General features: G+C 41.4%; 1 protein-coding gene across 1 annotated transcript in view; it reads right to left on the bottom strand.

Annotated features, from left to right (window-relative positions):
* LOC122808676 (asialoglycoprotein receptor 1-like) overlaps positions 1-27,740 on the bottom strand; it is a 453,754-nt gene that overhangs the window by 112,197 nt on the left and 313,817 nt on the right. The window contains exon 7 of the mRNA XM_044079654.1: positions 21,295-21,381. Within this exon, the coding sequence (XP_043935589.1) occupies positions 21,295-21,381 (87 nt within the window). The remainder of the gene's footprint in view (positions 1-21,294; positions 21,382-27,740) is intronic.

The following is a 27,740-nucleotide window of genomic DNA, read 5'->3' as shown; positions in this document are numbered from 1 at the left end:
TGTCTGACCATGTCTGCAGATGACTGTATGCTGTGCGCCATCACCAGATTTCCTAGTGATGTGGACATATGCCTAGAAGGGTCTCACACAGATACAGGACTGTTTCCAGACACATGGTCTCAGGCTGCATACCAGCCCATGCATTGTGAACCCCTATGGGGAGAGTGACATCCCCACATATTATCAGAGTATGAACAACATTCTAGGTATGAGGGTGCTGTGGACACATGTCTTTGGCAACATGACATTTCAACACAATGTTGCTTCCATTGTAAGGTAAACCTTCTCCATGGACCATGTCATACACAAGGGTATGTCATTATGGGACATGGGGTATAAACATCCCCACATTCCCTCCAAAGAAGACCATTATTGTGTATAATTCCTGGTTCATCATCCACATCACACAGCACATGCAGCACCTGGGGACATCACAGAGGTTCCGCACCAGGGAATACCAGGGCATCAAACATCTACCATACACCAATAGGCTATAAGACTAACCCTCTATCCAGTTTCATAAATACTTCTCAGGGGTGACCTCAGTGTGGCATGCAAGGCACTCACAGACTCCACATTGCTGAGACTGCTGCACAAGTGCAAGTCATGCTCCACTCTAACAGACTCACATACAGACACACACACACACACACACACACACACACACACACACACACACACACACACACACACACACACACACACACACTCATCCTGGTCTGTGACATGAACTGGGACTGTTGGCAGCTCAGATGTGTGTCCCACACAATCAGCCTGTGGTGGAATGGGCACCCTGTCCACATCAGGCAGGGTAGCTATTTACACCTTTGCAGGTGTAACATGGATAACTGGATGGTTAACTGCACATACACCCTTGGGATACCACCTGTGTCCCTGTTGGACTGGGATAACAGGTGCTGCCTTGCATGCACATGGGCTAACATCTGGCCAAGGCATATTGCTGCTCAGGGCACATTGCTTAGTGACCTCATATGGTACCAGGAATACCAGATATGGCCTGAGTGCTGTGACAGACTGTGTTGTTATGTGTCCAGACCCATCACTGTCATCGACTGCTGGGTGTCCCCTATGGGCAACATTACTGTACCATGTCATCCAGCCTACATCCAACAAATAGGCGAGTGGTACTGCAAGTACATGTGGACATTCCAGCAACATCTGTGCTGCACAATACCTGAGAGCAGTGCATATGTGGTGTAGGGTGTCCTCCTCATAGGTGTCTGACATGTTCAGTACCCAGATGTTTGTGGAATGTGTACATGTGCCTGATATATGTATATCCCCTGCCAGACAAATGTGTATTTCCAGACACCAGTTGGACAATATGTGATGGTTGTCTCCAAAGTTTGAGGAATGTGTCTGTGACATGCCAGACTCCTGGGAACACAGTAATGGTACATGAATATCTGGTACTGTATTAATTCCCTTACATTGTATGCTCAATATGTATGCACTGCTGCTGAGCCAGAGCCAGTGTCCCCCACTACTAGTACCTATAATCTGCTGTCCTGCTGCGGGGGGTCAACATTTATGCTAGCCATTAGTGTCAGGCAATGAGATGCAGGTGTGGAGTACACAGTGACCTAGCCAGAGTATGTCAGGAATGGTCAGAGACACCTGGACAATCTTTGAGCTAAGCCTATATGACATTATCAGACTGAGAGGGGCTCACTGACAGTACATGATGTGATATGCCAGCTGTATCCACCAGTACTTACAGTCAGTACTGTACAACAGACAATCCAGTAGCAGTCATATGTGAGCTGACCGTTGCTGTGATGACTCAGGGTCCAAAGCTGTGATCTATGTCACTGCAGTCAGAGCCATAAGGGATGACTGTAGGTGCTGGACAGCAGACTAACAGCAGCATGTCAGTCCAGGAAATGTTGTTCAGAACTGCTGTTAAAATTCCTATTTTCCTTGACTGCACCCCCACCCCCCCATCTGCATTCCATTACATGCTTCACTCTGTGACATATGGTATAGTGTTGTACTCCTTTGTGAGAAGAAATCAAGTTGAAGTATCCTAGAAATTCACAGTCTGTCTTCATGAAGAAAGTGTCAGACCTGTTTACGATAGGCAGCAGCTTGCCTTTTGTAGCTAATGCTCATAAACAAACAGGTAATTGCCTGTGCACCAACCTGTGACTCCCACTTGCTAATTGCATCCAGAACAGCTGGGATGCTTTTCCATTAGTGATGGCATGGCAACACAGTGCTATAATTAAGGCCTTCAAGTAGGCCTTGGCCCTTTTCTTGGCCTATGAGGAGGACATTATTGAGGTGTGGGAGCTACAGCATCATGGAGGGTAGGTAGAAATACTGTCCAGTGTTTGGACTGATGTGTTATGTCCACAGTTTTGCATGCTATGTCTGGCCATTATTAACAGACTTTCAGATTCTGTAGCAGTGTACTGTTGAACAATGTGTGTTGGGGTCAGAAAGGAGACAGGCAAATGTGAGTGTCATACATCCTTTTTATCTGAATGTGCATTCTACTACAGTTGATGCTGGTCTATCAGTTGTGTATGTTTGTAGAGGGAGACTGTGACACGTGTTCTTTTTACCTGAGCATTCCCCCCAAACACTTGATGTATGAGTGTTGTTGGAATTCTCTGTTCTAGGTATTTGGGAGGTATTTTAGGTCTGTAGCAGGCAGCTGGACATACTGCTGCATATGTAGCAGGCTGCAGTTGCTGCATTCTGGCCGGGAGTTATGAAGACATAGGGGGACAGCAAGCTGTTAATGTCAGTGAGGGAGCGGTGTTATCTGTTGTGTCACAGCATGGCCTGGTTGAGGGTACCCATAACAGTCCAGGTGAAGCATGTGCCTCTGGTACATATGTTACATAATAGTGCCATCCAGAGAGAGGTAGGTGACATTTAGACCACATATTAATAATTGTGAAATGTGTCCTACTCTGCAGGCTTTTAACGTGCTACTGTGGGTGTCAGTGGCTGCAGTAGGAACAACCAGTTTTGCCGGATATAGCAGGGTTCAGTTATTCCTATGTTGTATTGACATGCATGTAGTTGTTGTGTCACAGACTGGGCTGTGGGCCAGGACTGTGTGTGTCCAGCTGTGACACATGCTAGGAATGTAACAGATAGAGCTACTGAGAAATTATCATGGCAGATGTAAGACATATATGCATTCATACAGTGTGTTACGCAGGACTGGCATGAACATGTATGTTCAGAGGGGTATGACATGTGGCACTGAGCTTTCTGTCATGATTTTGTAACTCCAATCTGCACTGCATTGCCAGTATGTCAGCACACAGAATAGGTTTTATGACAACCCTGCCATAAGTAGGGGGCACAACTGTGTTCATTCAGCAAAAGTCTGTGCAGTTGTCAGCTCTACCTGATATTGTAGGCCTCCCATATATCCAGCAGCATTTATTTGTCTGTGTACTGGTTTGGTGTCTGCATCAGAGACCCAAGTACACTGTGATTTGTCCCAGTATATATAGGAGTAGCCTGTCACTGGCAATCAGGATATATTTGTAAAAACACTTTTGACTTTCCAAAGCTGAGTTGGCCTACTCATGTAATGTACTATGTTGTAGTTGACAAAGCCCTGGGTTCAGTATTTGGCAGTGGTGTCTTTTTTACATAATGTTAAATCACTGTACTGCATGATATATTTAGAAAAAAAGCATTAAGTCCACACAACTGGGTTGGACTAGTGATGTATGGCTCTGACTGTAGTTCAGGAAGGTACTGGGTTCAATACTTGGCAGCAGTATCTTTTTTCCCTAATATACATGACTGTACTACATGGTATATTTACAAAAGCAGCAGCAGCTCCCCAGAGGTGAGTTGGCCTAGTGGCGCATTCTCTGACTGTAGTTCAGAATGTCCTGGGTTCAATACTTGGCTATGGTATCTTTTTTCTCTAATGTTGCATCACTGTACTGCATGATATATTTAGAAAAAAAACCCACTTGCTCTCCAGAGCTAAACTGGCCTAGTGATGTATTGCTCTGATTGTAGTGCTGCAGGTCCTAGGTTTGAGACTTTCCAGGTTGGTTATTTTTGTGGCTGGGCAGAACAGTGTCTGAATCAGATAGGGTGGTTTAAGCAGGTTTGCATGGGTTTGCACGATGCACTGAGATGCCAAGCAGCACTTAGTCCTCCTTAAACCCGCACTATTTCCAAAAAATGAAAAGAAAAAAGAGGCAATAGGAAAGTGGTTAAATGGGGGCAAGCAGGAGGAAAAACTTTATGAAAGGCAACTAGGGATGTGCAGAAGAGGTGTAGGAAAGGACCATAGCTCTCCATTTTTTTGTGCAGCAACAGCTGTACATGATGTGAACAATTTGTAATTTGGAGCCTCACACCCCACAGGGATGGGTGTGGGTGACATAACTTTGTTGTTTAATTTATGGGAAAATTGATTAATGGCAGTGTACATGGGTGCAAAATGGAGAGGTATGTATGGGGCAATTATTTTTTTGGGGACAGTTGCCCTTTTTTAAGGCAAGAGTGGGATGTTGGGGAAGGGGTGTAGATACGTTTGGGAAGTTAAGTTGGGTAGGAGAGGTTGCATTTGCAGACAGACAAGACAGCAGACAGGGGTGGTGTATGACACATGATGGGGCTAAACACCTTGGACAGGGAGAGTGGTTTGGAATCAGAGGACCAAGTGCCCCCGATGGAAACAATGGGATTGAGGTCCCCATCCATAGGCAGTGTCCACTGCCCCTTCACAGCCCTGAAGGTGGCTGTGCTGGGAGCTGGGTGTCAGGGCCATCCTGCCCCTCAAGGTGCACCAGTCTGCCCTCAATCTGGCATAGACAATCAGCCAAGTCATGCTGGAGGACCCTGCACACCAACCCCGAGAGCTGATTATGGGTGACAGGATCTTCTCCATGCCTGAACATGGGGTGGGATGGGCCTCACCCTCATCCCCTGAGGCAATTCCATCAGGGGTGTAGCAACAGCAGAGTAAGTAGCTCCAGGTTGGGTCTCAGACATCCTAGGACCCACTGCCATGGCCAGATGAGGTGAGACAGGTGGATCTGTTGGGAATGGCCTACTCAAACATGCTATGGTGTTGAGGTTTGTCAAAGTGTATTGGTTAGTCAAGCACAAAACATTTCAACATTCATTATAATAGCATGTATGGGTGTTTCAATTAACCTAGAACAATAGAATTGCATAGCATACAGAACACAATCATAAATGGAATAACAGTCATTATTGTAATAGCATGCCAGTAACAGTTACGGCAACAGGCCAACAACAGTGGAATTTCAACAAGGTATGTTAGTATGCAACCATTGAAATATATGAACAATAATACAACATAAATACAACATTAGGTTTTGAGAACAACATACCTGTAGTATAAGGATAATGATTAGTGATGCAGATAAAGGGTGGGTGGGGGGGAGAAAAACATTCCATTAACAACTGTATAGGCTATATTTTTCACAACAGTACTGCTCAATACTCTACAGGTCTGCCCTTACTTTACATCTACTTGTGCCCTATAGCTTCTGTAGCATGTACATACCTGTTAAGCTGTTGACCTGAGATGGTATGGGTAAAGCTGTAAGAACTAAAGGCACATAACTACAGGGGACTTGTATATGTCAGGGTTACACATTTATGACTAACAAGGTGTACCCTGCACTGATTTTGTGTGAGTGTGCTAATGGCAAACTTCACCTGGATTTATATCTGTGTTCAAGGTTATTGGCAACAGTGATCACTAGCCATGACAGTGTGACACTTGAGAGACATGTATCGGGCAGAGTACATGGTGTATATACCTATCCTGCTGTCATTTGTAGGCATGGTGGTTGGACTATCGGCACACATTCATAGATGCACCAGGCATACACTAGTACATCTGGACACAGTTTATTAGTATATCCTTCATACAACTAATACAAACATTTCTTTACCTGTAAGCCCTGTGGAGAAAATATCTGTTATCACTACATGACTGTTTCTACAAATAGTAAAGACTACTTTTCTGTTACTATAAATACATGTTAGTGCCAGTCCCTGGATTCAAACCCTGGTCTGGGTGTGCAAAAATGAGCAACATATCTATTTCTTATCACACTGAACTACTGTGGTGTGCTGGTTGACTGATTTGTGCTTAAAACTCACTTGGTTACAAATTCTGACCTGGTAATATAGATAGAGTGTCACAGATGACTCTAATGACAGTTGAACATACATGCATGAGATTCATGCATAACAGAGATAGTAGGGAAAGTGTGTATTAATAGTTGGAATGCAGGTGTACACATTTAACCCATAGTGGATGGGAATATGTGTGATCTATACAGACCATATTGGGGTGCTGGGTTGCATACCTGACCCATATACATTTGTACATGGGATATTTGCAGTCTCTAGCTATTACAGTCTCATATTTGCCTGCATCAGCGTACCTACATTCAGGAATACATATAGCTGCAATGCAAAGGTTAACACAGTCCTGAGGGAATCACACTATAATACATTACACATTACTATTCAAGGTTCAGATCTTATATCAAATTGCATTCTATCTTGTTGTATAGCTCCACATCTACACTTTAGTATAACAATTCTTTAGCAGCTAAACATCAGTCACTTCATGGTGTCATAGCCATATTTGCTGTGGAGCAACTGTACAACTGTATGTCTTCAACAACAGACCAGAATAAACACAACAGTTGGTGGAAAGAACTTTATTGAGGGTGACATGACACAGTGGGTTATTACATTTAAAATTCTGACTGCAGTTGTACTGTATATCCTGTAGATGATGAAAGAATGTCATTTATTTCATTCACAGTTTCAATCACAGTGTACATTTTACAAAATCCTTAGTATTATGTCATTGCTACACACTATTACTACAGTATTAGCTTTTTTCATCAATAGTAGTTTGTTTGATGCCTTTATCTGTATTTCACAGTACCTGGCATTACTCACTTATGTCAATGTGGGTCTAAGAACACATTATTGCAGTACACTCAGAGCACACTATACCTACTGGCAGTAAACAATGTACTCTTTCTTTCTTTATTGTACTATATATTACAAGCTAGATCTGCACACACCAGACTGTTGACGCATCCTCGCCAGGTGCCCAGCTTGGGCCTCTAAGTTGCGAGTACTCTCTCTTCAGCTGTTGGGGGAAACACACTGTTATGCATATCTGTCTATCACATATTCATGCTAAAATTTGGTAAAACAATAGTTCCTATACTTCTGACGCATTCCACTGCTAAGCATCTTGGATCCACTGGGCCAAGAGCACACCCTTCTTTTGCTTTAGGTTATCATAATGATGACGCACCTTCTCACCAGTGCGGGGGATTCCAGTGGCATTGGTGAGGTCATGTGCCAGATGGTCTCAGGCCTCAGACTTGTATTCAGAGCCCTGCAGCAGTCTGTTGTCATGGTCTTTAACAAGGAGCCCAGCCATGACTCTGGACTCCAACATGTCCCAGTGCTGTGCCCAAAAGCACTCTCCCTCTCCTACTCCAGCCATAGCTTCTGCAGTGATAAACCTCCAACAGTTTCTAGCTGTATTCCCACCTGTTCAGTTTAAATAAAGTTGTTTTCCCACCCTTTGTCACTATTGGCCATTTTTAAAAATGCTTAGCTTCGCTTAGCACAGTACAAACCTGCTGAGCTCAGCTAAGCAGTTCTTAAACAGTTACTTCTTAGCAATGGTTAGCTGTGCACAAATCTGCTTAGCTTAGCTGAGGACTGCTTCAACTGGGATTGCTTAGCAGTGCCAAAACTAGCTAAGCTGTGCTTTGCTTAGTACTGCTAGCTTGGCTTAGCAGTGCTTAGTGAAACTTAGCTATGGGCAAACTAGATATTTTATAAATTAAAAAAAATATTGACAGTCATTCTTCATTAGGGATACTTTTATTATTATGTATGTCTTTTACTTTATATCCCCTAATCTTATGTATTTTAATTACATTATCTTGGAGTGTGACTGTAATGTATTGGGCACTTGTGTATAACTGGAGCTTTTCTCATTGGGACTCCACTGAAAATGGCTACTGGATCAGCTGGACTAACCCAGTTGACAAATGTCATTAAATACATCAATTAAAAAATGTATAAAATATTGCTATAATATGTAAAAGCTGAATGGCCTGTCCCTATATTTGAACCATGCATCTGCTGTGTACAAGGGCAGGGCTCTGACCATTCAGCTAACTGAGATGTGAAGACTTCAGCTATACATTTCTATATAGCTTTCCACTACATTTAAGCATTGCTGAGCAATGAGCCAGACTGCGCAAACCCACTCAGCTATGAAACAAACAAAAAAAAAAATACACAGGAACAATGACATTTCCACATTTAATTGCAGTGCCATACAGCACTGGGACATTACAGGGGGTATGTTATGGACACTAGCACACCCCTACTATTTATTTTACATACTGGCCAGGACACAGTTACAAACTAATATTTTAGTGCCGACAGCACTTTGACAGTGCAACTGAATTAATAAATAAGTGTCCAAGGTCACTTTCTTTCATGTTTTAGTGTTGTATGGCACTTTCACAGTGCAGGGGGTGTGTTACACATCTCTGTGCACTTAACCACACACACCGCATCTCAACCTCAGTAGTGCACCTTCATTAATATGCAAGGTGTGCTGCCAAGGGGGAGCTGCAGACACGGCTACCATACACCCCATGTAGGGCTTATACTACCATACATGGAGTTTATTAAATACGGGAGGGGGTAGTGTCTAGAGCCTTGCCTTGGTAGTTTTCAAGTGGAATTTCCTCAATTTGTTGTGTTTGCCTTGGTTCTACTTCATCTGACACAAATCTTGTTACTTAAGCAACTTTGTTGTTTTATAAAAGCAATAACTAAAATCTATTCCTATTTTTGAGCCTATGTTCTCCATTTAGTTAGGCTTTATCTACATTTCTTGAGACAAGATGTTGGGAAGTATGCAAACCTCTTTCCTGCTGCCAACGGTCTTTTCTCTCACAAACACACACACACACACACACACACACACACACACACACACACACACACACACACACACACACACACACACACACACACACACACACACACACTTTCTGTTTTACATTCACTAAAAAGCAAAAGCGCTGCTTAGCGAGTGTAAAATAATAGCTCAATCTCTCTCACACTCATACATGTATAAACTATATAAACTATCACACACAAGGCAATGTTTATTTTCCAATCGGTGAGTCTACAGGTATTACATTCTCTAAAAATTAATAGAGAATCATCAGACATCTTATGTAGAAGATTATATAGGAATGAGAGATATGCTAATTGGTTCTCTGAGAGAGAAGCTGATGCATAGAATATACTACCCAATTATATTAAAGCAAGAACCAGTTTAAATATTTCTGAGAACAACTTGGCCACTTATTATGAGAATGATTGTTCTGGAATATTGCTATACTGACAGTCTAGAAGACCCATGTCTGAAATATTTGTATATATATATATATATATATATATATATATATATATATATATATACATTATAAGCAATTATTAAGATATATTTTGCTTACAATTTTACTATTAAATTTAAAAGTTTCTGAGTTATTAGGATGTTAACGTTGCCTTTAACCACAAACTTTTGTGCCATTTGGTTCACATGATGCATATTACATATTTTCTGGCTCAAAATTAAAAAATATAATAATATACAGTTTGCCCTGTTATGACATCACAATTGCAATACAGCTCACCCACCCACAATTATGATACAGATCACCCACCATGTCCCAGGACCCCCATTCCGCATTTCTGGAAACACTGGGTAATATAAAGGTCCTACCAAACACCCTAATATTGAGTGATTTCAACTACCCAAACATTAACTGAGAGAACTGCTCAAGTACTAACTCCCTTGCCCAACATTTCCTAGAATTTATAAACTCAAACAACCCTGGAACAACTGGTCAACACTCCCACTAGAGGTGACAACATATTGGACCTGGTCATCACCAACGTGGGTGACCAGTGTTCCACACCAGAGGTCAGCCCCTCACTGGTTAGATCTGAACATAAACAAATCACTTTGGATATCCACATCCTGACCCCACCCTGGACAAGGAAACCACCTTGAAAAACTTTTTAAAAGCAAAATTCACGTTACTTAAGACGGAGGTGGAAAGTTTCAAAGCCCCCATGCTAAAGGATAATGCTGTCCAAGCTGCAAAATCCTTTACTAATGCATTCTACGGGCACCTACAAGAATGCATGGATCATGCTATCCCAAGCAAAACCAAGACTCACTCCTCCAAGAAAAGGAAACCAGTCTGGTAGACCCCTACCATAAACAAGCTATACAATAGAAGGAGGGGACTAGTACAGAAAAGAGTAAAATCCCAAGAAGGGAAGACATCCCTGATCAGTATCAGCAAGAAACTACAATCCCTCATAAAATCGTCCAAGGTGAGCTTTGAAAGAAAACTTGCCAAGGACTCCAAAGATAAGCACAAGGCTCTGAGTTAGGGCAGAATGGCACAAAATGCACTGAACCAACTGATATTGCCAACATCCTGGCAGACAGGTTCAGTGCAAACTTCACCCCCTCTCACCCCCAAAAAGACCCATAACCATACCAGAAGAATGTAGAGCCCCTGAAATCACAGATGCTCAGGTTAAAATAGCCCTCTCCAAAGCCAAAAACACAGCATCAATGGGACCGGATGGTGTCCCAGGCTGCATCCTACATGAGCTCAAAGATGAACTAACCCCTCACCTAAACACACTGTTCAAACTCAGCCTCTCCACAGGCTATGTACCCATAGAGTGGTGCACAGCAACTGCTATTCCACTCCACAAAGGTGGAGCCACAACAGACCCCAGGAACTATCGCCCTATAAGCCTGACTAGCTTGGTCTGCAAGGCTATGGAGCACATCATCATGGAACTCATTAACAGAGACATTGGGAACCTCCAAACACTGGACCCTCCCCAGTTCACTTTGTTAAGGGCAGATCATGCCTCCTAAACCTGGTGGACTTCTTTGAGACAGTTACCAAGGCTATAGACGAGGGAAAGGTGGTACACACAGCCTACCTTGACCTCGCAAAGGCCTTCGACACTATTCCCCATTCTGGTATTATAGACAAGCTCACCAGCCTGACCATAAACTCCTATGTCACAAGATGGGTTTCTAATTGGCTCAAGGACAGAACCCACATGGTGCAAGTTGCAGGAGCTAGGTCTGACTCTAAACTGGTTACAAGTGGCATTCCTCAGGGCTCAGTCCTAGGACCCTTCCTGTTCGGCATATACTTCTCAGAGGTACAGACAAGCACAGGAGGAGTATGGCTGACCAAGTTCACAGACGACTGCAAACTAGAGGCTATAATTGTCTCACCGGCTGATACAGACATCCTCCAAAAGGGTCTCACTGAGATGGATACCTGGTATCAAAATCATGGTCTTAAGCTAAATGCCAAAAAGTGCATAGTTATTCCCTTTGGAAATAACAAAGTACCTACAAACTACCACATAGGTGGTAGTCCCCTAAATACAGAAAACGTAATAAGGGATCTGGGGACCAAGTAGATAGTAATCTCTCCTTTGATAATCACATTGCTAAAGTGGTTAGAAAATCCTTCTATGTGGCCCTACTAAACACAAAAGGGTTTGCATCCAGATCAAAAGAGATCATTGTGCCCCTCTACTCATCACTCATCAGACCAATCATAGAGTACAACGCCCCATTTGGGATGCACCTTACAAGACACCTGCAACAGCTGCAAAGACCACAGAAGTACCTCACCGAGAGGATCACTGGCCTCAAACAGATGCCTATGCAGCTCGACTGAAGAAACTCCAGCTGTACTCGTTTTCATACCGCTTGCTCAGAGGTGATCTCTGTCTGACATACAAGGCCATGTCTAACCCAGAATTGATGGACATGCTCCACCTAAAGAAAACCTTATCCCCTCGAGCCACATGTTCTAGGGATCTAAACCTCACCACAACAATAAATAGGATGTGCTGGAGGGATAGATTCCTGTCCCAGAGACTTCCCATGCTCTGGGACAAGATTCCAATTTACATTAGGCAGAACTCCTCGCTAGCACTCTTCAAGAGAAACCTTGACGAGTGGATGGGAAACAGAAAGTTTACCCCAGGGATCACTTCAGTGGCTCTGCTGGACAGAGGCACAGGGAACTAATCTAAGAGGGGGGGGCGGCGAAAGCCAACACATTCTGGCTAGGCTTATAAATGCCTTCGAGCAGATAGCCTTGTACCTACCTGTGAACCTATATTTATTTCTGTAAGAAGTAATGTGCTTCTATTGTTTTTAATGTTATAGCAAAATGCACTTCTGAAAAAATATTAATTTACATTCATTAAAGATACTGACATTTTCTGGTAATTTAAAACTATTAGTACATAAAGACACACACACACACACACACACACACACACACACACACACACACACACACACACACACACACACACACACACACACTAAACAGTATTAAATATTGAAAATATTACAATAAGTTCTAAAAGTAGAGGTTATTAAAAACATCAGTACATACTGTTATTACATCAGACATAAAATATGTATTGTTTGTGTAAATGTGAGGTTTTTTTTACTCTTTTTAGTTGATGTGATATAGAAAATGACATGATGTTATATTGAAAATCAAGATACAAGTACTTTTCTGTAAAGATATGGAATAATCAAAGGAGATTACATACTGAAGTAACCAATATAATTACTTGAATACCTCATGTCAAATGACTATGACAAGCCACTGTTGATATTCAAACAATTTTAAACAGGAAACAACAGTGCCAATAAAGACAGGATTAAGTGTGCAATATTTTGGAAAAGGGTGAGGTCTAAACGGGTTAATCTGTGTTATAAGAAATATTTTTATTTTTCATAAAAGTTGCTTCATCTGTCCTATGATATTATTCAATATGTAATATAAGACCTGTCAATAATGCCCTTTATGTATTTAGAAATGTGACATATTGAACACATGCTAGAAAAGTTTTTTATTAGGGTGCACATTTTCTCTAAATTATACATCATAGAGACAGATTTTGAAGGATATGTGTTTGATAAGACTGTGTGGTCATATTTTGCTGCAAACTGTTTCATTTTGTGTTAATGCAGTCAGATTTATTTTAATATTTTAATTCTGAATACAACCATTGCCTTACTTCATGAGTTGCAGCTGCTTTGATAATACTTAACAAATACACATAATACTTCTAAATGAAAACACTTAAAAGCATATTCATCTTCCAGTCAAAGATCTTTTCTGACACAGTAATCAAAAATTGCTATAGCCCCCACAAACACACCCTATATGTGTGTATTGACTCCTACCTCTCAACTCACAGAATGTCCAGATTTTTGCCTCATATATTTGGTGTGTTCCTCCTAAAATCTATGCTTTTCTAGCAAATAAATGAGGATTGAAGTCATTAAATAATGACAATCATTTGAGTTTAAGACTCCATGTCCTCCAGAAAATTCATCCTAATGCAAAACCTATTATTCTATCAACTTGTTACGTTTGTAAGGGCAATATTTAAAATATGTCCCTATTTGTCTCACCATCATTTTAGCCTTTGTCCAGATTTTTTGCTCTAAGAGGTTGAGAGGTAATTTGTCCTGTTATTTATCAATATAAAGCTTGCACCAGTGTTGGGCTGCTTTTACATTTCCCAATATTTCGATATTTCTACTCCAAAACCACATAAGAAAGGGAGTACCCCATTAGTTCAAAAGTGATTTTGTAATTCTATACCCATTTATGAATTTAATGACATTTAGTGATTCATATCAGCCAGGATAAGCTGTTATAATTATTATTGTTAATATAAATGTAGATTGGGGCAAACTAAGTTGTCATGATCCCACGAGCAAGGGGTAAAGGGGGGTATCATATTTTGCATGAGTTGGTGGTGTTACAGCTAGCTCACGTCCAGATGACCTGTAGGTATCACAGAGTAAGGTAGGCCTTGGATGGTGTGGAGGCACTGAGGAGCAAGGGAGAATTGGTATGTTTGTTGTTTTTTCTTCTTCTCGGGTAAGTTGGTAAAGTGAAAGGGCTTACTGGAAAGGGGGGATGAGGTAGGGAGTCTATGGAAGGGGCTGGAGTTGGTGTTTGATAGGAGGTATGGCTGTTGCTGTGTGGTGCTTGACTGGAGTGTGGTGGCTTACCTGGTGGCGTGGCTGTCAGTTGCTTGGATTCCTGGTTGTCCGGTGGTGCTGTGGTGTTGCTGAGGATGATCGTTGGTGGTCCGTCGGTGGTTCCGGGTCATTTTGTGGGTCTGGTTGCAGTATAGATGGTCCAACGGTGGGGAAGTAGTTCCATACGATCTGGGGGTAGGCTTGGGGCTTGGCAGCCTGCTCGCAGTATGCCTGGTGGTAGTGGTTGGAGGCTGTGGTGGTTTGTTTGCTCCCCTTTTTGTTTTTCTTCCATTTAGCATTGGTAGTAGTGGTTGGAGATGCTTTAATTCCTCCCTGGTGTGTTCATGTGGCTGTTCCAGTTCCCTCCCTGGTTCTTCTGAGAAATTCACGGGTTGGTAAGCTGTGGTGGTTCTGGCAGGGCTGTTGCTTTCGTGCATGCGCATTGGAGGCAGTGGCTGTTGCTGCAAGCATCCTAAGGCTTTCCCTGTTAAGCAGGGAGAGCTACAGGAGTCCAGGACTGGCAATATTTTCAAAAAAAAAAAAAAAATATATATATATATATATATATATATATATATATATATATATATATATATATATATATAAAGGGAAGAGGTGAAAACATTTTACATGAACCAAAGACTATTCTGCTAAATCCCCTGATGTCGGGAGGCGGTCATGGTTTCCTTTTTCATTTCTTGAATGTTTAGCGTGGATGGATCTCTTGGTGCTCCCTGGTGGGTTTTTGTGGTTCTTTGGCTGTTTTGTGGTAGTCTGGATTGAGCTGCTGGTTTCGCACATGCGTGTTTAATGCAACGGCCATTATGGCTAGTTTGGGTAATGCTTTGCCTGTATAGCAGGGAGACATAAGGGATTCCAGGTTCATTCATTCTCTGTCCGAATGTAAGACTGTTCAGATTCTCATGATATTGGCCGTTTTTTACAAGTGTGGAGAGAAGCTAATATGCACCAGATATTCTCTGCTATTTAACAGTAGTAAGTAAGGCAGATTTTCTAAATACATATGAATGTGGTGAGTTAGGCTGAAAATATGCACAAGATTTCACTCTGCTATTCATAATTGTTTTATGTGTGATAATTCTATGAAAGAACAGTGTTGCTGGAGCAATGAAGAAATTGGAAAATGTGTGGTATTTTGTTATATATGCAAATTCAAATTTTCCTGCATAGTATGTTACAGTAATCGTAACCGGTAATTAATTTTAACAGATCTGCAGTTGTTTAGGGAGCTGTAATATGTGAATCCATGTTTGTGGATGGCTGGGGTAACAGTAGATGTATTTTTAGGGCTAGACCCAAATGCAGATTTCTCATGAGCAAAGTTTAGGTTGAGACGTGCTATAACTTTGCATGCTAATAATAATACATTCTGTGGGGGTGGGGGTTGCCCTCAGCTGAAGGGTAAAGGAGGTAGCTGAGTTAGATAAGGAAGGTAGTGCATAGGGCATGGTGACATATATAAAAAAAAAGGGGGGTTGGGGGGATAGGGCAGTGCGGTTTGAGGAGCAGCATTAATGTTATGTGTTTCTTTTCTTACAGATGGCTAACTTAACTGGGTTTATGTCAGTGATGGAAAGCTATTGTGGCACAGGCAGAGGAGTTATTCCAGGAGGTGGTGATGTCTGAGGTGGTAACAGAACCAGAACAAGCTCCAGGTCAGAAGAAGCGGTGCACCACGGTGAGAACCCCAGCTTGGGGGAAAAGAGAGCAGACAGCAAAGCAGGTGGTTGCAGTGGATACTACATCTCTAGATGAAGGTGCACGTAATGGTTTTACTTCAGCAGTGTTGGCTGGGGAGCTGAGGGTTGAGGATTGTGGGGGGGATGAGGATGAAGGGGAACTGCTAGGAGGGGATATTGGGGGGATGGCAAGTGATAGAGGGTGCTCAGAGGGGGCTGGCACAGGGAGCCAGGCACACTATCGGAGATGCAACTGGGGTGGGTGTAGGTTCTGGGGACAGTTTGCTTTTGGGCTCAGAGGTAGGCTTTGACTTTAGGCTGCAGCCAGGGGACTGGTTAGCCACCCAAGCTTTGGTACAAGAGACAAGAGTGTTTTTTCTGACTCCGCACATTCCGGATTCGGTGAAAGAAAAAATTTGGAAAGATGAGCATGTAGGTGTGTTTGAGTTGATCGATGCGGAATGGGTCCAGTGATTACTGGAGTGGAGTTGTCTAATAGCAAGGACTTGCTGGTGGCTTTAGTGGCATTGGGGAGGAAGAGGGTAGGTAAACTTCACCCTAGGATGTGGGATAATTGGGTGGTCAGATTTATTTATTATATGGCTGTGCAGCTGGAGAAGGACAGGTCAGTGACTTTGCCTCTTCTAGGATATTTCCTGACCATTTGAGAGGTGCAACAGTTGAGGCCAGGGAATGTGTGGCTTTGGTACGATCAGCATTTCCACAAATGGAAGGCTGTGGACCAGTTACTATGTTGGGAGGTACGTCATCTGGATATATGGTTAGCAATGATGATGGTTAGTTATGGTGGCTTTAACAGGAAGGTGAGTGGGGGAGAAGCAGTGGGTATTTGCTGGTCTTTTAATAGTGGTTCTAGTTCTTGGGTGGGGTGAAAATTTGCTCACAATTGCTCAAGATGCAGAGGGAGCCATTCAGCCATTTCTTGTGGTCGGCGAGACCTTTCCACATGGAAGAACAATGCTATGGCTTGTCAGGGTGGAATCCTTGCCTCACAGGGATTTCAACTGGCGCAGGGTAGGGGTAGTTTTTGTGGGTCCCAGGGACTTGGATTCTTTACAGGCAATAGGAGAAGGGGCCCCATTCCCAATTAAGGCAGAGGTCCTGCAGGGTATGCTTTGGTAGTTTCCTGGCCTAGTGATCAAGAAGGAGATATTACAAGGGTTTCAGTGGGGGTTTCCTATAAGGTCCACCATGTGTGGGGTTGGAGTGGTTGTAAGAACCTGTGATCAGTGCAAGGTAAAGAGGACATTTTGGAGGTTTAGGTGGAAAAGGAGTGTCGGGCTGGGAATTTATTGGGTCCTTTTGACAGTCCACCTTTCTGTAGTTACAAGGTGTTGCCCTTGGGGTTAGTGCCGAAGAAACGGGTGGGAGAATTCAGATTGATACATCACTTGTTGCATCCAGAAATGAATTCAGTGAATGATTTTATTGCTGAGGAGGAGGTCAAGGGTGCATTATGCATCCTCGGATGATGCTGTGAAAGTGATCAGGGAATTTTGGGAGCCATAGCTGGTTAAAGTTGACACTGAGTCTGCCTTTCACTTGTTGCCTATTAGGAGTAAGGATTGGCCATTATTGGAGATGAGGGTAGGTAATAAATACTACTGTGATAAAGCTATGCCGATGGGTTGTTCAGTGGCATGTGCAACCTTTGAGAAATTTAGCATGGTATTACACTGGATTTGGCAGCAGAGAGTGGGAACGCAAAAGGCGGTGCATTATTTAGATGATTTTCCTTCTGGTGGGCAAAAGAAGGGCAGGAGCACAGGAGGGTTGTGGGAGTTTACGAGTATGTGCGAGGAGTTGGGGGTACTGTTGGCTCGTTATAAGATGGAAGGTCCAGCGAGATCCTTAGAATTTCTGGGATTAACAGTAGATGTGGAGTAGGGACTGTTTTGTCTACCCAAGGATAAGATAGAGAAGCTTTGGATGGCTATATGTCTGGTGCTGGGCAAGGATAAGATATGGATTCGATCATTCATGGAACTGTTGGGGTGTTTGAATTTTGCCTGTTGAGCTGTGCACCCAGGGTGAACCTTTTGTAGATTGGTGGCTTATATGTTGAAAGGAGGCCAGAGTAAACACCATTGGGTTAGAGTGACCAAACTGGTGCGGGAGGACTTGGTGTTGTGGGACAGTTTTGTGCAACAATTTAATGGGATTTCCTTCTGGCAGTCTGACTGAGTGAGGCAGGAGGAACTTCAGTTGTTTACAGATGCAACTAAGGGTGCTGGGGCCTACTTTAGCAGTTGGTGGTTTGTGGCTGAATGGCTTCGTGACTGGAATGAGAAATGGAGGCGTGACATGGCATTCCTAGAGTTGATGCCTATATGGGCAGCTTCCATGGTGTGGAAGGAGCATTTGAGGGACAAACGAGTAGCTTTTCATTCTGATAATATGGTGGCTGTGAGGGTATTACAAACGAAGATGGCTAAGTCAGGCTTGTTGTTGTTGGTATTATGTAAATTGGTTTTGCAGAGCCTGTTAATAAATTTTTCCTTTACAGGAGTGCAGTGCCAGGTGTAAAGAATGATAATGCTGATATCTTGTCCCAATTTCAGTTTTGTAGGTTTCGAGGGTTGGATCCATGGGCAGAGGAAGTGCCAGAAACCCTGCCGGAGGTGGTGTGGTATCTTGGGTCGAGGTAGCCAGGAGGTTTGTGCAGCATTCCCGGGCTCCTTCTACGAGGAAGGTGTATGGTAGGGCTCTTTCTGATTTTAATCAGTTTGTTTTGCAGTTGTCAGAAGAGGAGGGGGTGTGGTCGCAGGAATTATTGTTGCGATATGTAGCTCATTCATACTTGGGGGATAGGTAAGGCTTTGCAAACAGTTAAGGTGAATGTTGAGGGGTTGGGGGAGAGCGGTGGCGGAATGTAGGGATATTCGATGGCCACTTATGAGGGTGGTATTGAAAGTTTTGTTGAGAGGGTTAGGGTTATTACACAGTGGGTCTTTATATTATTTCATGTGGGGCACGCTATGTACACAGTTATATTATGGCGCCTTCAGTGTTTCTGAGTTGTTAGGTTTGTTATGTTGAAAGGATGTTATCATAGGTGAAGCAGAGGTTACTATTGCATTAAGGAAGAGTAAGACAGATTAATTGGGTAGGGGATTCATGGTGGTGATTAAGCCTGACAGGAATCCTAGTCTTTGTCCAGTAACGTGGGCCAAAGAATTCAAGAGGAGGCGGATGGGGAGTGCAGATGAGTTAATATTTTGTTCGGTGGATGGAAAGGTGGTATCGAGATTCATATGTTTGGTTAGGAGGGTTTTACGTTGCATGGAATTTCCAGTGGATAGATGTGCAGCTCACTCTTTTAGAATTGGCAGGGCTTCAGGTTTTGCTAGAGAGGGGAGTTCCATTGAAGTTATTAAGAGATTGGGGAGGTGGTCTTCAAATGCATTCTTATCATATATTAGATAAAGTTGTTGGCCTGATTAATAACTTTCTTTTCTTCTTTTCTTTTACGGAAGCAGATTATCACCTTGGGAATTTGTATATCCACTGGGAGGAGAAGCATGCATTAGTCAGGGAAGATGGGAAAAATCTGGGTTTATTACATTTAGGGTGGTCACTGACTTGGCATAGAGTTAGGGGTCTTAGGTGGGATAGGTTGCTGCAGGAATTTGAGAAGGTTAAATTGAGGGTGGGGTGTTCTTGCATATTAGTAATTCATTTGAGGGGCAATGATATGGGCATTCTTCTAAGATGCAATTAGTAGATATTATTCTACAGGACTTGATGAGATTAGAGACAATTTACCCGGGTATTGTTTGGTCAGAGTTGGTTCCTCGTTTGTACTGGAAGAATTCTTATAGTTATAGGGCAATTGAAAGGGTCAGGAGGTTTGACAATCAGAGATTGGCTAGGCAATTAAGAATTTTGGGGATGCATACCATTGAACATAGAGATTTGGGGGATGGAGAGGAGGGCTGGTATCAAATGGATGGGGTGCATTTGAATGATGTGGGATTGGATCTGTTTAATCTGCATTTGAAGCTGTTTTTAGAGGGTATGGTTGAGGCTAGGGTTTAGGAGGGGGAACAGCCTGGGAATCAGGCTGGTGGCAGAGACGAGGGACAGGATTGTCCTCTTCTGTGCCCCCTCTAAGGAAGGTGGTTATTCATTGGTTATTGGTTGTTTTCTCAAAATGTGAGCAGGTACACTGCCTATTTAAGTGTGGGGGTGAGTAGGTATGCTGCCCCAGTGGAGGACTTATCAGGGTGAGAAGGTACACTGCCCTGTCATTGCATGTAGCTTAGTTAGTGGGATTGTAGTGATGAAGAGTTCAGGAGAGAGGGACAGGTTAAGGGTAGTTATGTAAGGGAGGGAGGGACTTAATAGGCTTAAGTGGTAGGACTTAGGGGAAGTAGGCACATTTTGGCATGAGTTGATGGCCCTCCCACCCTCCCTTTTTGATTTTGGTTGGAAGATTTTGGCAGTTTAAGGCGGAGAAGAGGGACAGGATTGTCCTCTTCTGTTCCCCATCTAAGTAAGGTGGTTATTCATTAGTTAATGGTTGTTTTCTCAAGAGGTGAGCAGGTACGCTGCCTATTTAAGTGTGGGGGCGAGTAGGTATGCTGCCCCAGTGGAGGACTTATCAGGGTGAGAAGGTACACTGCCCTGTGGTATAATCGTACAGGGTGTGTAGTTACGCTGCCCTGAGATAATTTCTGATGAAGATAATTGATGTTGTTTTGTTTGCATAAAGTTCATTATGCAATAATATTCAATAAAGGTCGTCAAATGGCTTTATGTGTTTGGTGTGATTTATTTAAAGAGGGGCTGGAACACATAGTAACTGCACTATGTATGTTTTTCAGTGATATGTAAGTCACAAACATTTTATAGTCCTTAATCTCATTATTCCAATTATGGCCTGAATTACATTACAAATAGTCATTATGCCAGTATTCATGATACTCAAACACACACACACACACACACACACACACACACACACACACACACACACACACACACACACACACACAATCAGAGTTCTATTACATCTTTTTAAAATCTTCAACTGGCTGCATTTGTAAGTAATGCAATGACTTCCTCAGTGATGTTTTATGCATTCTTATTAAATGTTCATTACATTTCAGTTCTTCAAATGACATATCTAAATTTTCTATCGTGTTTCAGTTAACCAACACATAGAAACAGCTTCCTTGCTCTGATATATTGTTCTGTTTACACCTCTTTTTGCTAAATTTAAATAAATAATAAAAACAGGTTACTAGAATATTCTGACTTTGAGTCAGCATCAGGAATGTCATAATTATAGAGGTAGCTGAGAAAGAATAAATAATGGAAATTTATACTAAACATTTATTTCCTTTACTCGGACACAAATTAATTTATCCTTACCATACGAACTGCACACTTCTTTACGCAATTGTTGCATTTTTTTCACATCTGCAGCATATTTCTCTGCGTCTGACTTGCTCTTTTTATCTGAAACATGAAGTGAAAGAAACGTAATTACTGAAATATATATGCTTCTTGCATTTTACTGTCCTTTTAAGACTTAATTTTGTTTTGACGTCAAACTTTTACTCCTGATGTAAGTAGAATATTGGAATCACTCCTGGAAAAGAATACTTAAGATCATTAAGATATGTGTGTGTGTGTGTGTGTGTGTGTGTGTGTGTGTGTGTGTGTGTGTGTGTGTGTGTGTGTGTGTGTGTGTGTGTGTGTGTGTGTGTGTGTATTGACATGAACATATATACAGATACACAGACACAAGGCATACACAGACACAAATGCTCACATGCACACACACACACACACACACACACACACACACACACACACACACACACACACACACACACACACACACAGACACGCACACACACACTGTGCTGTGGGTTGTTGAGCTTGTTTGCATTTTAGGATGCTAAGTGGATACCGTTTAAGCTTTGCTATTGTTTCATGTCAGTTTGGTCTGGCTGTTGCTGACTTTTGGGCCTCATAGCTGTGGTGGCTATTCCTTGTAAGAGAAAGAATGGTGCCATCGAAATTTTGATTCTGACTGGAGTTTTTCTGTGCCTGCCATTTTTTATGTTGCTGATTGGAGTTTTCAAATTTAGGCGAGGTTTATCTGGTATATTAGAAGCTATCTTGTATAGCCCTGTGAACTGCAGGTAAGACAGCTTGTTGATATTTGCTATGCTAAGTAGATTCTATTTATAACTTCCCCCTTTTGTCTTCTGGGTTCAAACCTCCTGTGCCATGGGCAGCAGTACACACTGACCTTTACTGCTGTTTTTCCATTCCAGCAGTTCATTTTTCTGTTGGCTAAGAAATAATTCATAAGGTGTAATTTTGTATGTCTGTGTGTTTTCTCATTCTTCAGTGGATTCAAACCTGTAACTAAATCTCTTGATCAGTTAGTTCATTTGGTCTAAGTATAGGAGACCCAAAAAAATAAAAAAATACCAGGAGCACCAGGACAATACAGCAACGAACTTTATTAATGTAGTAAGCACTTTCGGTTAGACCTTCCAACCTTCTTCAGACAAAGTAATCACAATAAAAGCACTCATTATATACACCAATAGAGTCAATCAATCAATAATTCAATTACTGTCTTAAAGTTAAAAGACATAAAAAATACATACAAATGATCATGTCATAAGTCATAAAACATAAACTTAATTATAAAATAACACTTCGGGACTTTTCCTTCTCAGTCACTGTAATAGCTCACCACTTTGGCAGTTACTACATATCTGGTGAATATTAGTGTTGGTTGGCCTGGGTTTGTGGTTTACTCTGTCCCAGTCTGTTGCCAGACTGCTTACCTTTGCAACCCTGAGACGCTGTAGCATCTGACTCATGCTTACTGACAATCATCTACTCCTATCTTTCATAAGTACAGTTTGTGAGGGGTGGATATCTTTCCTCAGTATGGAGGTTAACTTCTCACTTAACACAAATATCAGTAAGCAGCTACCTATTACTTATAGTCACCTAACAACACACCATTTTATGCTTTTCTGAAATCATTATCTTATCGCTCATTTAAACAAACCTTGAATACACAATACTGATCGCTCTCATATAGCCAAACTGCCACCTTCACCTACACCTAATTTGAATAACCCTGACTCCTGATACCAAGCCTTCTCTTGTAAGGACTCCTGAAGCAGGAGTCTTATATGGTAATGTATTAGCAGTAGTTTACTCTTTGCCTGGTGCACTGAAGCAGCACTCACCAGATGGTGCATGAATTGGGTCTCTTTGAGTTCTCGCACTAGCACCAAGATTCATTATGTAACCAAAGCCCTTATATCCTTACCCAAAGTTAGAGTATGGCTTTGTTATTCCCTACACCAAGGTGAATGATTCTAGCTACAGTACCCTCAATGAGATGCAGAGAAATATTGTTAAGCTGTGTGTGTATGTGAGCATGTGTGTGTGTGTGTGTGTGTGTGTGTGTGTGTGTGTGTGTGTGTGTGTGTGTGTGTGTGTGTGTGTGTGTGTGTGTAATGGGCAAGATACTTAATCTTCAGCAGTTTGTCTTTTCAAGAGGTTTATAATCAGACCTTCATTATTCTTAAATGCACCATTAAGACATGTAAGGTTGAGTATGAATTTAAGGTAGATACTTCTTCAAAGAAAAAGCCGAGGGCCCCTTTTATAACTACTAAAGGAGTAGTAGAAGTTTGCCCAGTACTGGTCTGAGCTGGAATTTAATGGAGCCATATTTTCTGATACCCTGACCTTAGTTAATGTCCTGGCTGACAAACCACCTTATGCAAGAATGATGCCATCATTTCAGTATGAAAATAATAGATTTTAACAGCCTGCTTATTAACTGATGAGATTTCAATGGGGGAAAATGCGTGTCAGTATGGGAGGTAATGACTGACAGGTTGGTCTGTCTGGCCAAGGATGGCCTTCACCTCTAACTTCATAGCTTCCACATATCAGCTAAGCCTTTTTTTACCCTATAGTGTTTTTTAGGCAAAGTTCATCTGCTAGACATTCCATCCTAAAAAATTCTAATCCAGGCCATGCTAACATGACTCCATACCTCTCAACCTGGAGACATCAAAAATCTGGACAAAGGCCCATGAAAAATAGGTACAAATCTATACTCTGATTAACATAAAATTTGCATACACAATTATGTAACCTGGGTCACTCCAATGGAATTGTGGGATACCAACTTTCAAATGCAAACTGAAGAACAGACAACCAAAATATGGCCCCCTAGATTCTGTAGTAAATGGTAACCATTTTTTTAAATGTGTTACAATGATGTTCACTGGGAAGGGAAAAGATGATGACCCTTAAGATTTTGTTTTTGGTGACTTTCAGTATGTGGGTTTTGTAGTAAAAGTAGGGCATCTACTGGTAGGCAATATTCAAATCTTAGCAAAAGAATATTATAGTTTGCTAAGACCTACAAAAGTCATTCTCATGCCTACTGATCAGTGACATAGCTAGAGTTTGTGTCACCTGGGGCTGTCTTTGAGTTTGCCACCTTTCTCCCCTCACAAAATCATGGTCAAATGCCCCCCCATACACAGCCCTCCCCCTGCAGCCATTCTAATGTCCCATTACTTGGCTATTTTGCCTCATTTACCATAAAGACTGTAATAGGCATACTGTTTTACTTCTACAATGATTATTTGGATTCCATTTAAAACTTTGATTTCACTTTTTATAGCACAAACACTAATAGACATCTGCTAAACAAAGCAATACAGCCTCACAATGAAAATAGACTTCACATTTAAACTTCTCTGCCCTTGAAACTCACATTCATTAAAACCCACATTCAAAAAAAATGCATCTGGCGGATAAAGATTACCTTTGGGCTGTTTTCAAATCATAGGCCCCTTACACATAAAACATACATGAGTTCTTTGATACACCTTCCTGATTGCATTAAATTATATTCCTTGCATGATATAGCACACTTGTTAAAGCGAGTTTTAAATTTATTGTTTTGAACATTTTTTCAGTAAGCAATGAAACAAAATGCGTGAACCAATTTAAAGCGAGTTTTAAATGTATTGTTTTGAATATTTTTTTCAGTAAGCAATGAAACAAAATGCATGAACCAATAATGAGAAAACTGCCCAATCCAGAACATTTCCATCATAAAAGTCTACTCAAACTTCTACAATCCACCATTAGTAAATATCAGTAAATATGTACAATCTCTGCAGAACTAAAAAAGTCATCTAAATTATTCCACATTAAAGAGATATGTAACTAATGAAGAGGTTGCTGCTAGCAAACAACTTTATATTTCATTGTGTCATCTACAAATAAAGTGCATGTTACCCTTGAGGAATACATTTCCTATGTTATATTAAAAAATGATAAGCTAGTAATATTGCAATAGGGAATGGATGACAAACTGATAACAGGTTCATAGTTACTAGGTATCTCCACCAAAGAGAATATTCTCAGGACTGCAGCATCCACCCCCTTTAAAAGTGAAACACAGTACAATATCAGCAATCCATCTACATACTGCATCAAAAGCAAGTATTCGACCTGTTGTGCTAATAACAACAAACAGATTTGGCATAAGCAGCCCTAAACTTCTCTGCCCCTGAAGAACTATGCAGCACAAAAAATCTGGAAAAAGCCAAAATTTATTGGGGGAGGGGCAAAGACCCAAAACCAGGGACACATTTTAAACACTGCTTGTATAATCTTAGAAAAGTTGCTAGAATAAAATGTAAAGCACAAAGCATTGCAATGCTGGTTCTCAATAAGAAACAGACTCACACTCACATTTCTCAAAAAGAAACACAGACTTTCTCAATAAGAAACAGACTGCCCTTTCAAAGCACAAAGCAATGCTGGTTCTCAGACTGCCATTTCAAAGCACAAAGAAATGCAATTCCACTTCTCAATAACACCTGCTGACTTTCTCAGTAAGAAACAGACTGCCATTTCAAGCAATGGAGCACACTTAAGACACACACACATGGTGACTTTCTCAATAAGAAACAGACTGCCTGCCATTACAAAGCAATGGACCACACTTAACTGCTGACTTAACTGCCAGTTCTCAATAAGAAAAGCATGTTTTCACAGACTGCCTGCCATTCCAAGGAATGGAGCACACTTAACTGCCAGTTTCATGCTGTTTCAAAGCACAACAAAGCAATGGAGCACATGTAACTGCTGATGACTTAACTGCCAGTTTTCAATAAGAAAAGCATAGTTTCAATATGAAAAGCAAAAGACTGCATTTCTAAAGCAATCAAGCACACTTAACTGTTGGTTTCATGCTGTTTCAAAGCACAATTTAATGCAGCACATTTAACTGCTGACTTAACTGCTGGTTGCCCGGTTCTCAATAAGAAAAGCATGGTTTCAATAAGAAAAGTAAGACTGCTGTTACAAAGCAACAGAGCACAATTCACTGCTGGTTTCATGCCATTTCAAAGCACAAAGCAATGGAGCACGATTAACTTAACTGATGACTTAACTGCCGGCCAGGTTCTCAATAAGAAAAGCAATGGAGAGCACACTTAACAGACTGCTGTTTCAAAGCAATGGAGCACACTTAACTGCCATTTCCCTTTTCAACAGAATTAAGAACTAACTATTAAAGTACTAGAAAAGCAATGGAGCACACTTAACTGGTTGCCATTTCACACAGTGAATCATACGAAAAGTAAATACAGACTGCCGTTTCAACAGAATTAAGAACTAAGTACTTCAAGTTCTCACACATACGACAGAATTAAGAACTAAGTGTAGAAGATTACCTGAGGGATATCCTGTGCGCTGCCATTGCATAAGTAAAAGAAGCCCTTAAATAAGTATATTACTTAAATAAAAGAAGCTAGCAAAGTAAAAGAAGCTGCCGTTTGCATATAGGTTTACATAAATATTTAAATTACATTTTTTTTACCTGGAGGAGCCAAGCTGGGGAAGAAAGATGTGCTGGGAGCTGAAATACTGGTCTGCAGAAGCTGATGTGATGATGTCAGGATCAGGAGTTAAAAAAAAAAAAAAAAACAGGAAATTCAGAAATTAAAGGGGCCATGTGGGAATTCATGGCACCCCAATATTTTGTCCTTTACTGAGAGTTTTGGTACAGTTGAGAGGTATGCCAGGGTGTACTGGGCATGCCTACATCTGCCTCCTCTGAGTCCCCCTGTGCCTGTGGGGACTTTGGCAATAGTGTGGGGCTGTGGTGGGGTTGTGTGTCCTTTCCCTCTGATGTTCCTGCCATAGCTGTTTCCACAGGATCATATTGTGTAGCATGGCAGATACTATGAACATGTATGCACATGCGGCTGGAGAGTACTGCAGGTCTCCACCAGATATGCACAAGGATACGACTACTCCAGACAAAAAAGCCACAGAGTCACCAATAAGTGTCCAGTCACCTCTGAATAAAAGATATTTATTCCACAATGAAAAACAAATGACATGCTGATAAAAATAATAACGGTTAAGCGCTTTCACCCATCTAAATGGGCTTTATCAGAACACTGTGATTAGTAAGAAAACGCCTTATAATACAAAACTGGCGCCAAAAATCAGCTTAATTTAAACATTTCCTTTTAAAATTCTTAAAGCTGTATCGACCTATAATAACATATATGAAAGCTCATTCTTACCATTTAAAAATATACATATGATATACACCATTCATATAAAATATGAGATTTAATCCAGACTGTATCTTCTTAATATTAAAAATATATTATAAAATTATTGTAAAATTGAAATATTAAAATAGAAGTTTAAACTGCCTGTCCCACTAGCAAAACCTACATATTTCATATTTGTTAACATCCTGCAATATAGCCTTGATCTAATAA

The sequence above is a fragment of the Protopterus annectens genome, chromosome 8.part0 (genome assembly GCF_019279795.1).
Source record: "Protopterus annectens isolate FY-2018-M chromosome 8.part0, PAN1.0, whole genome shotgun sequence".
Taxonomy (NCBI): domain Eukaryota; kingdom Metazoa; phylum Chordata; order Ceratodontiformes; family Protopteridae; genus Protopterus; species Protopterus annectens.
This window is presented reverse-complemented; position numbering and strand designations above follow the sequence as displayed.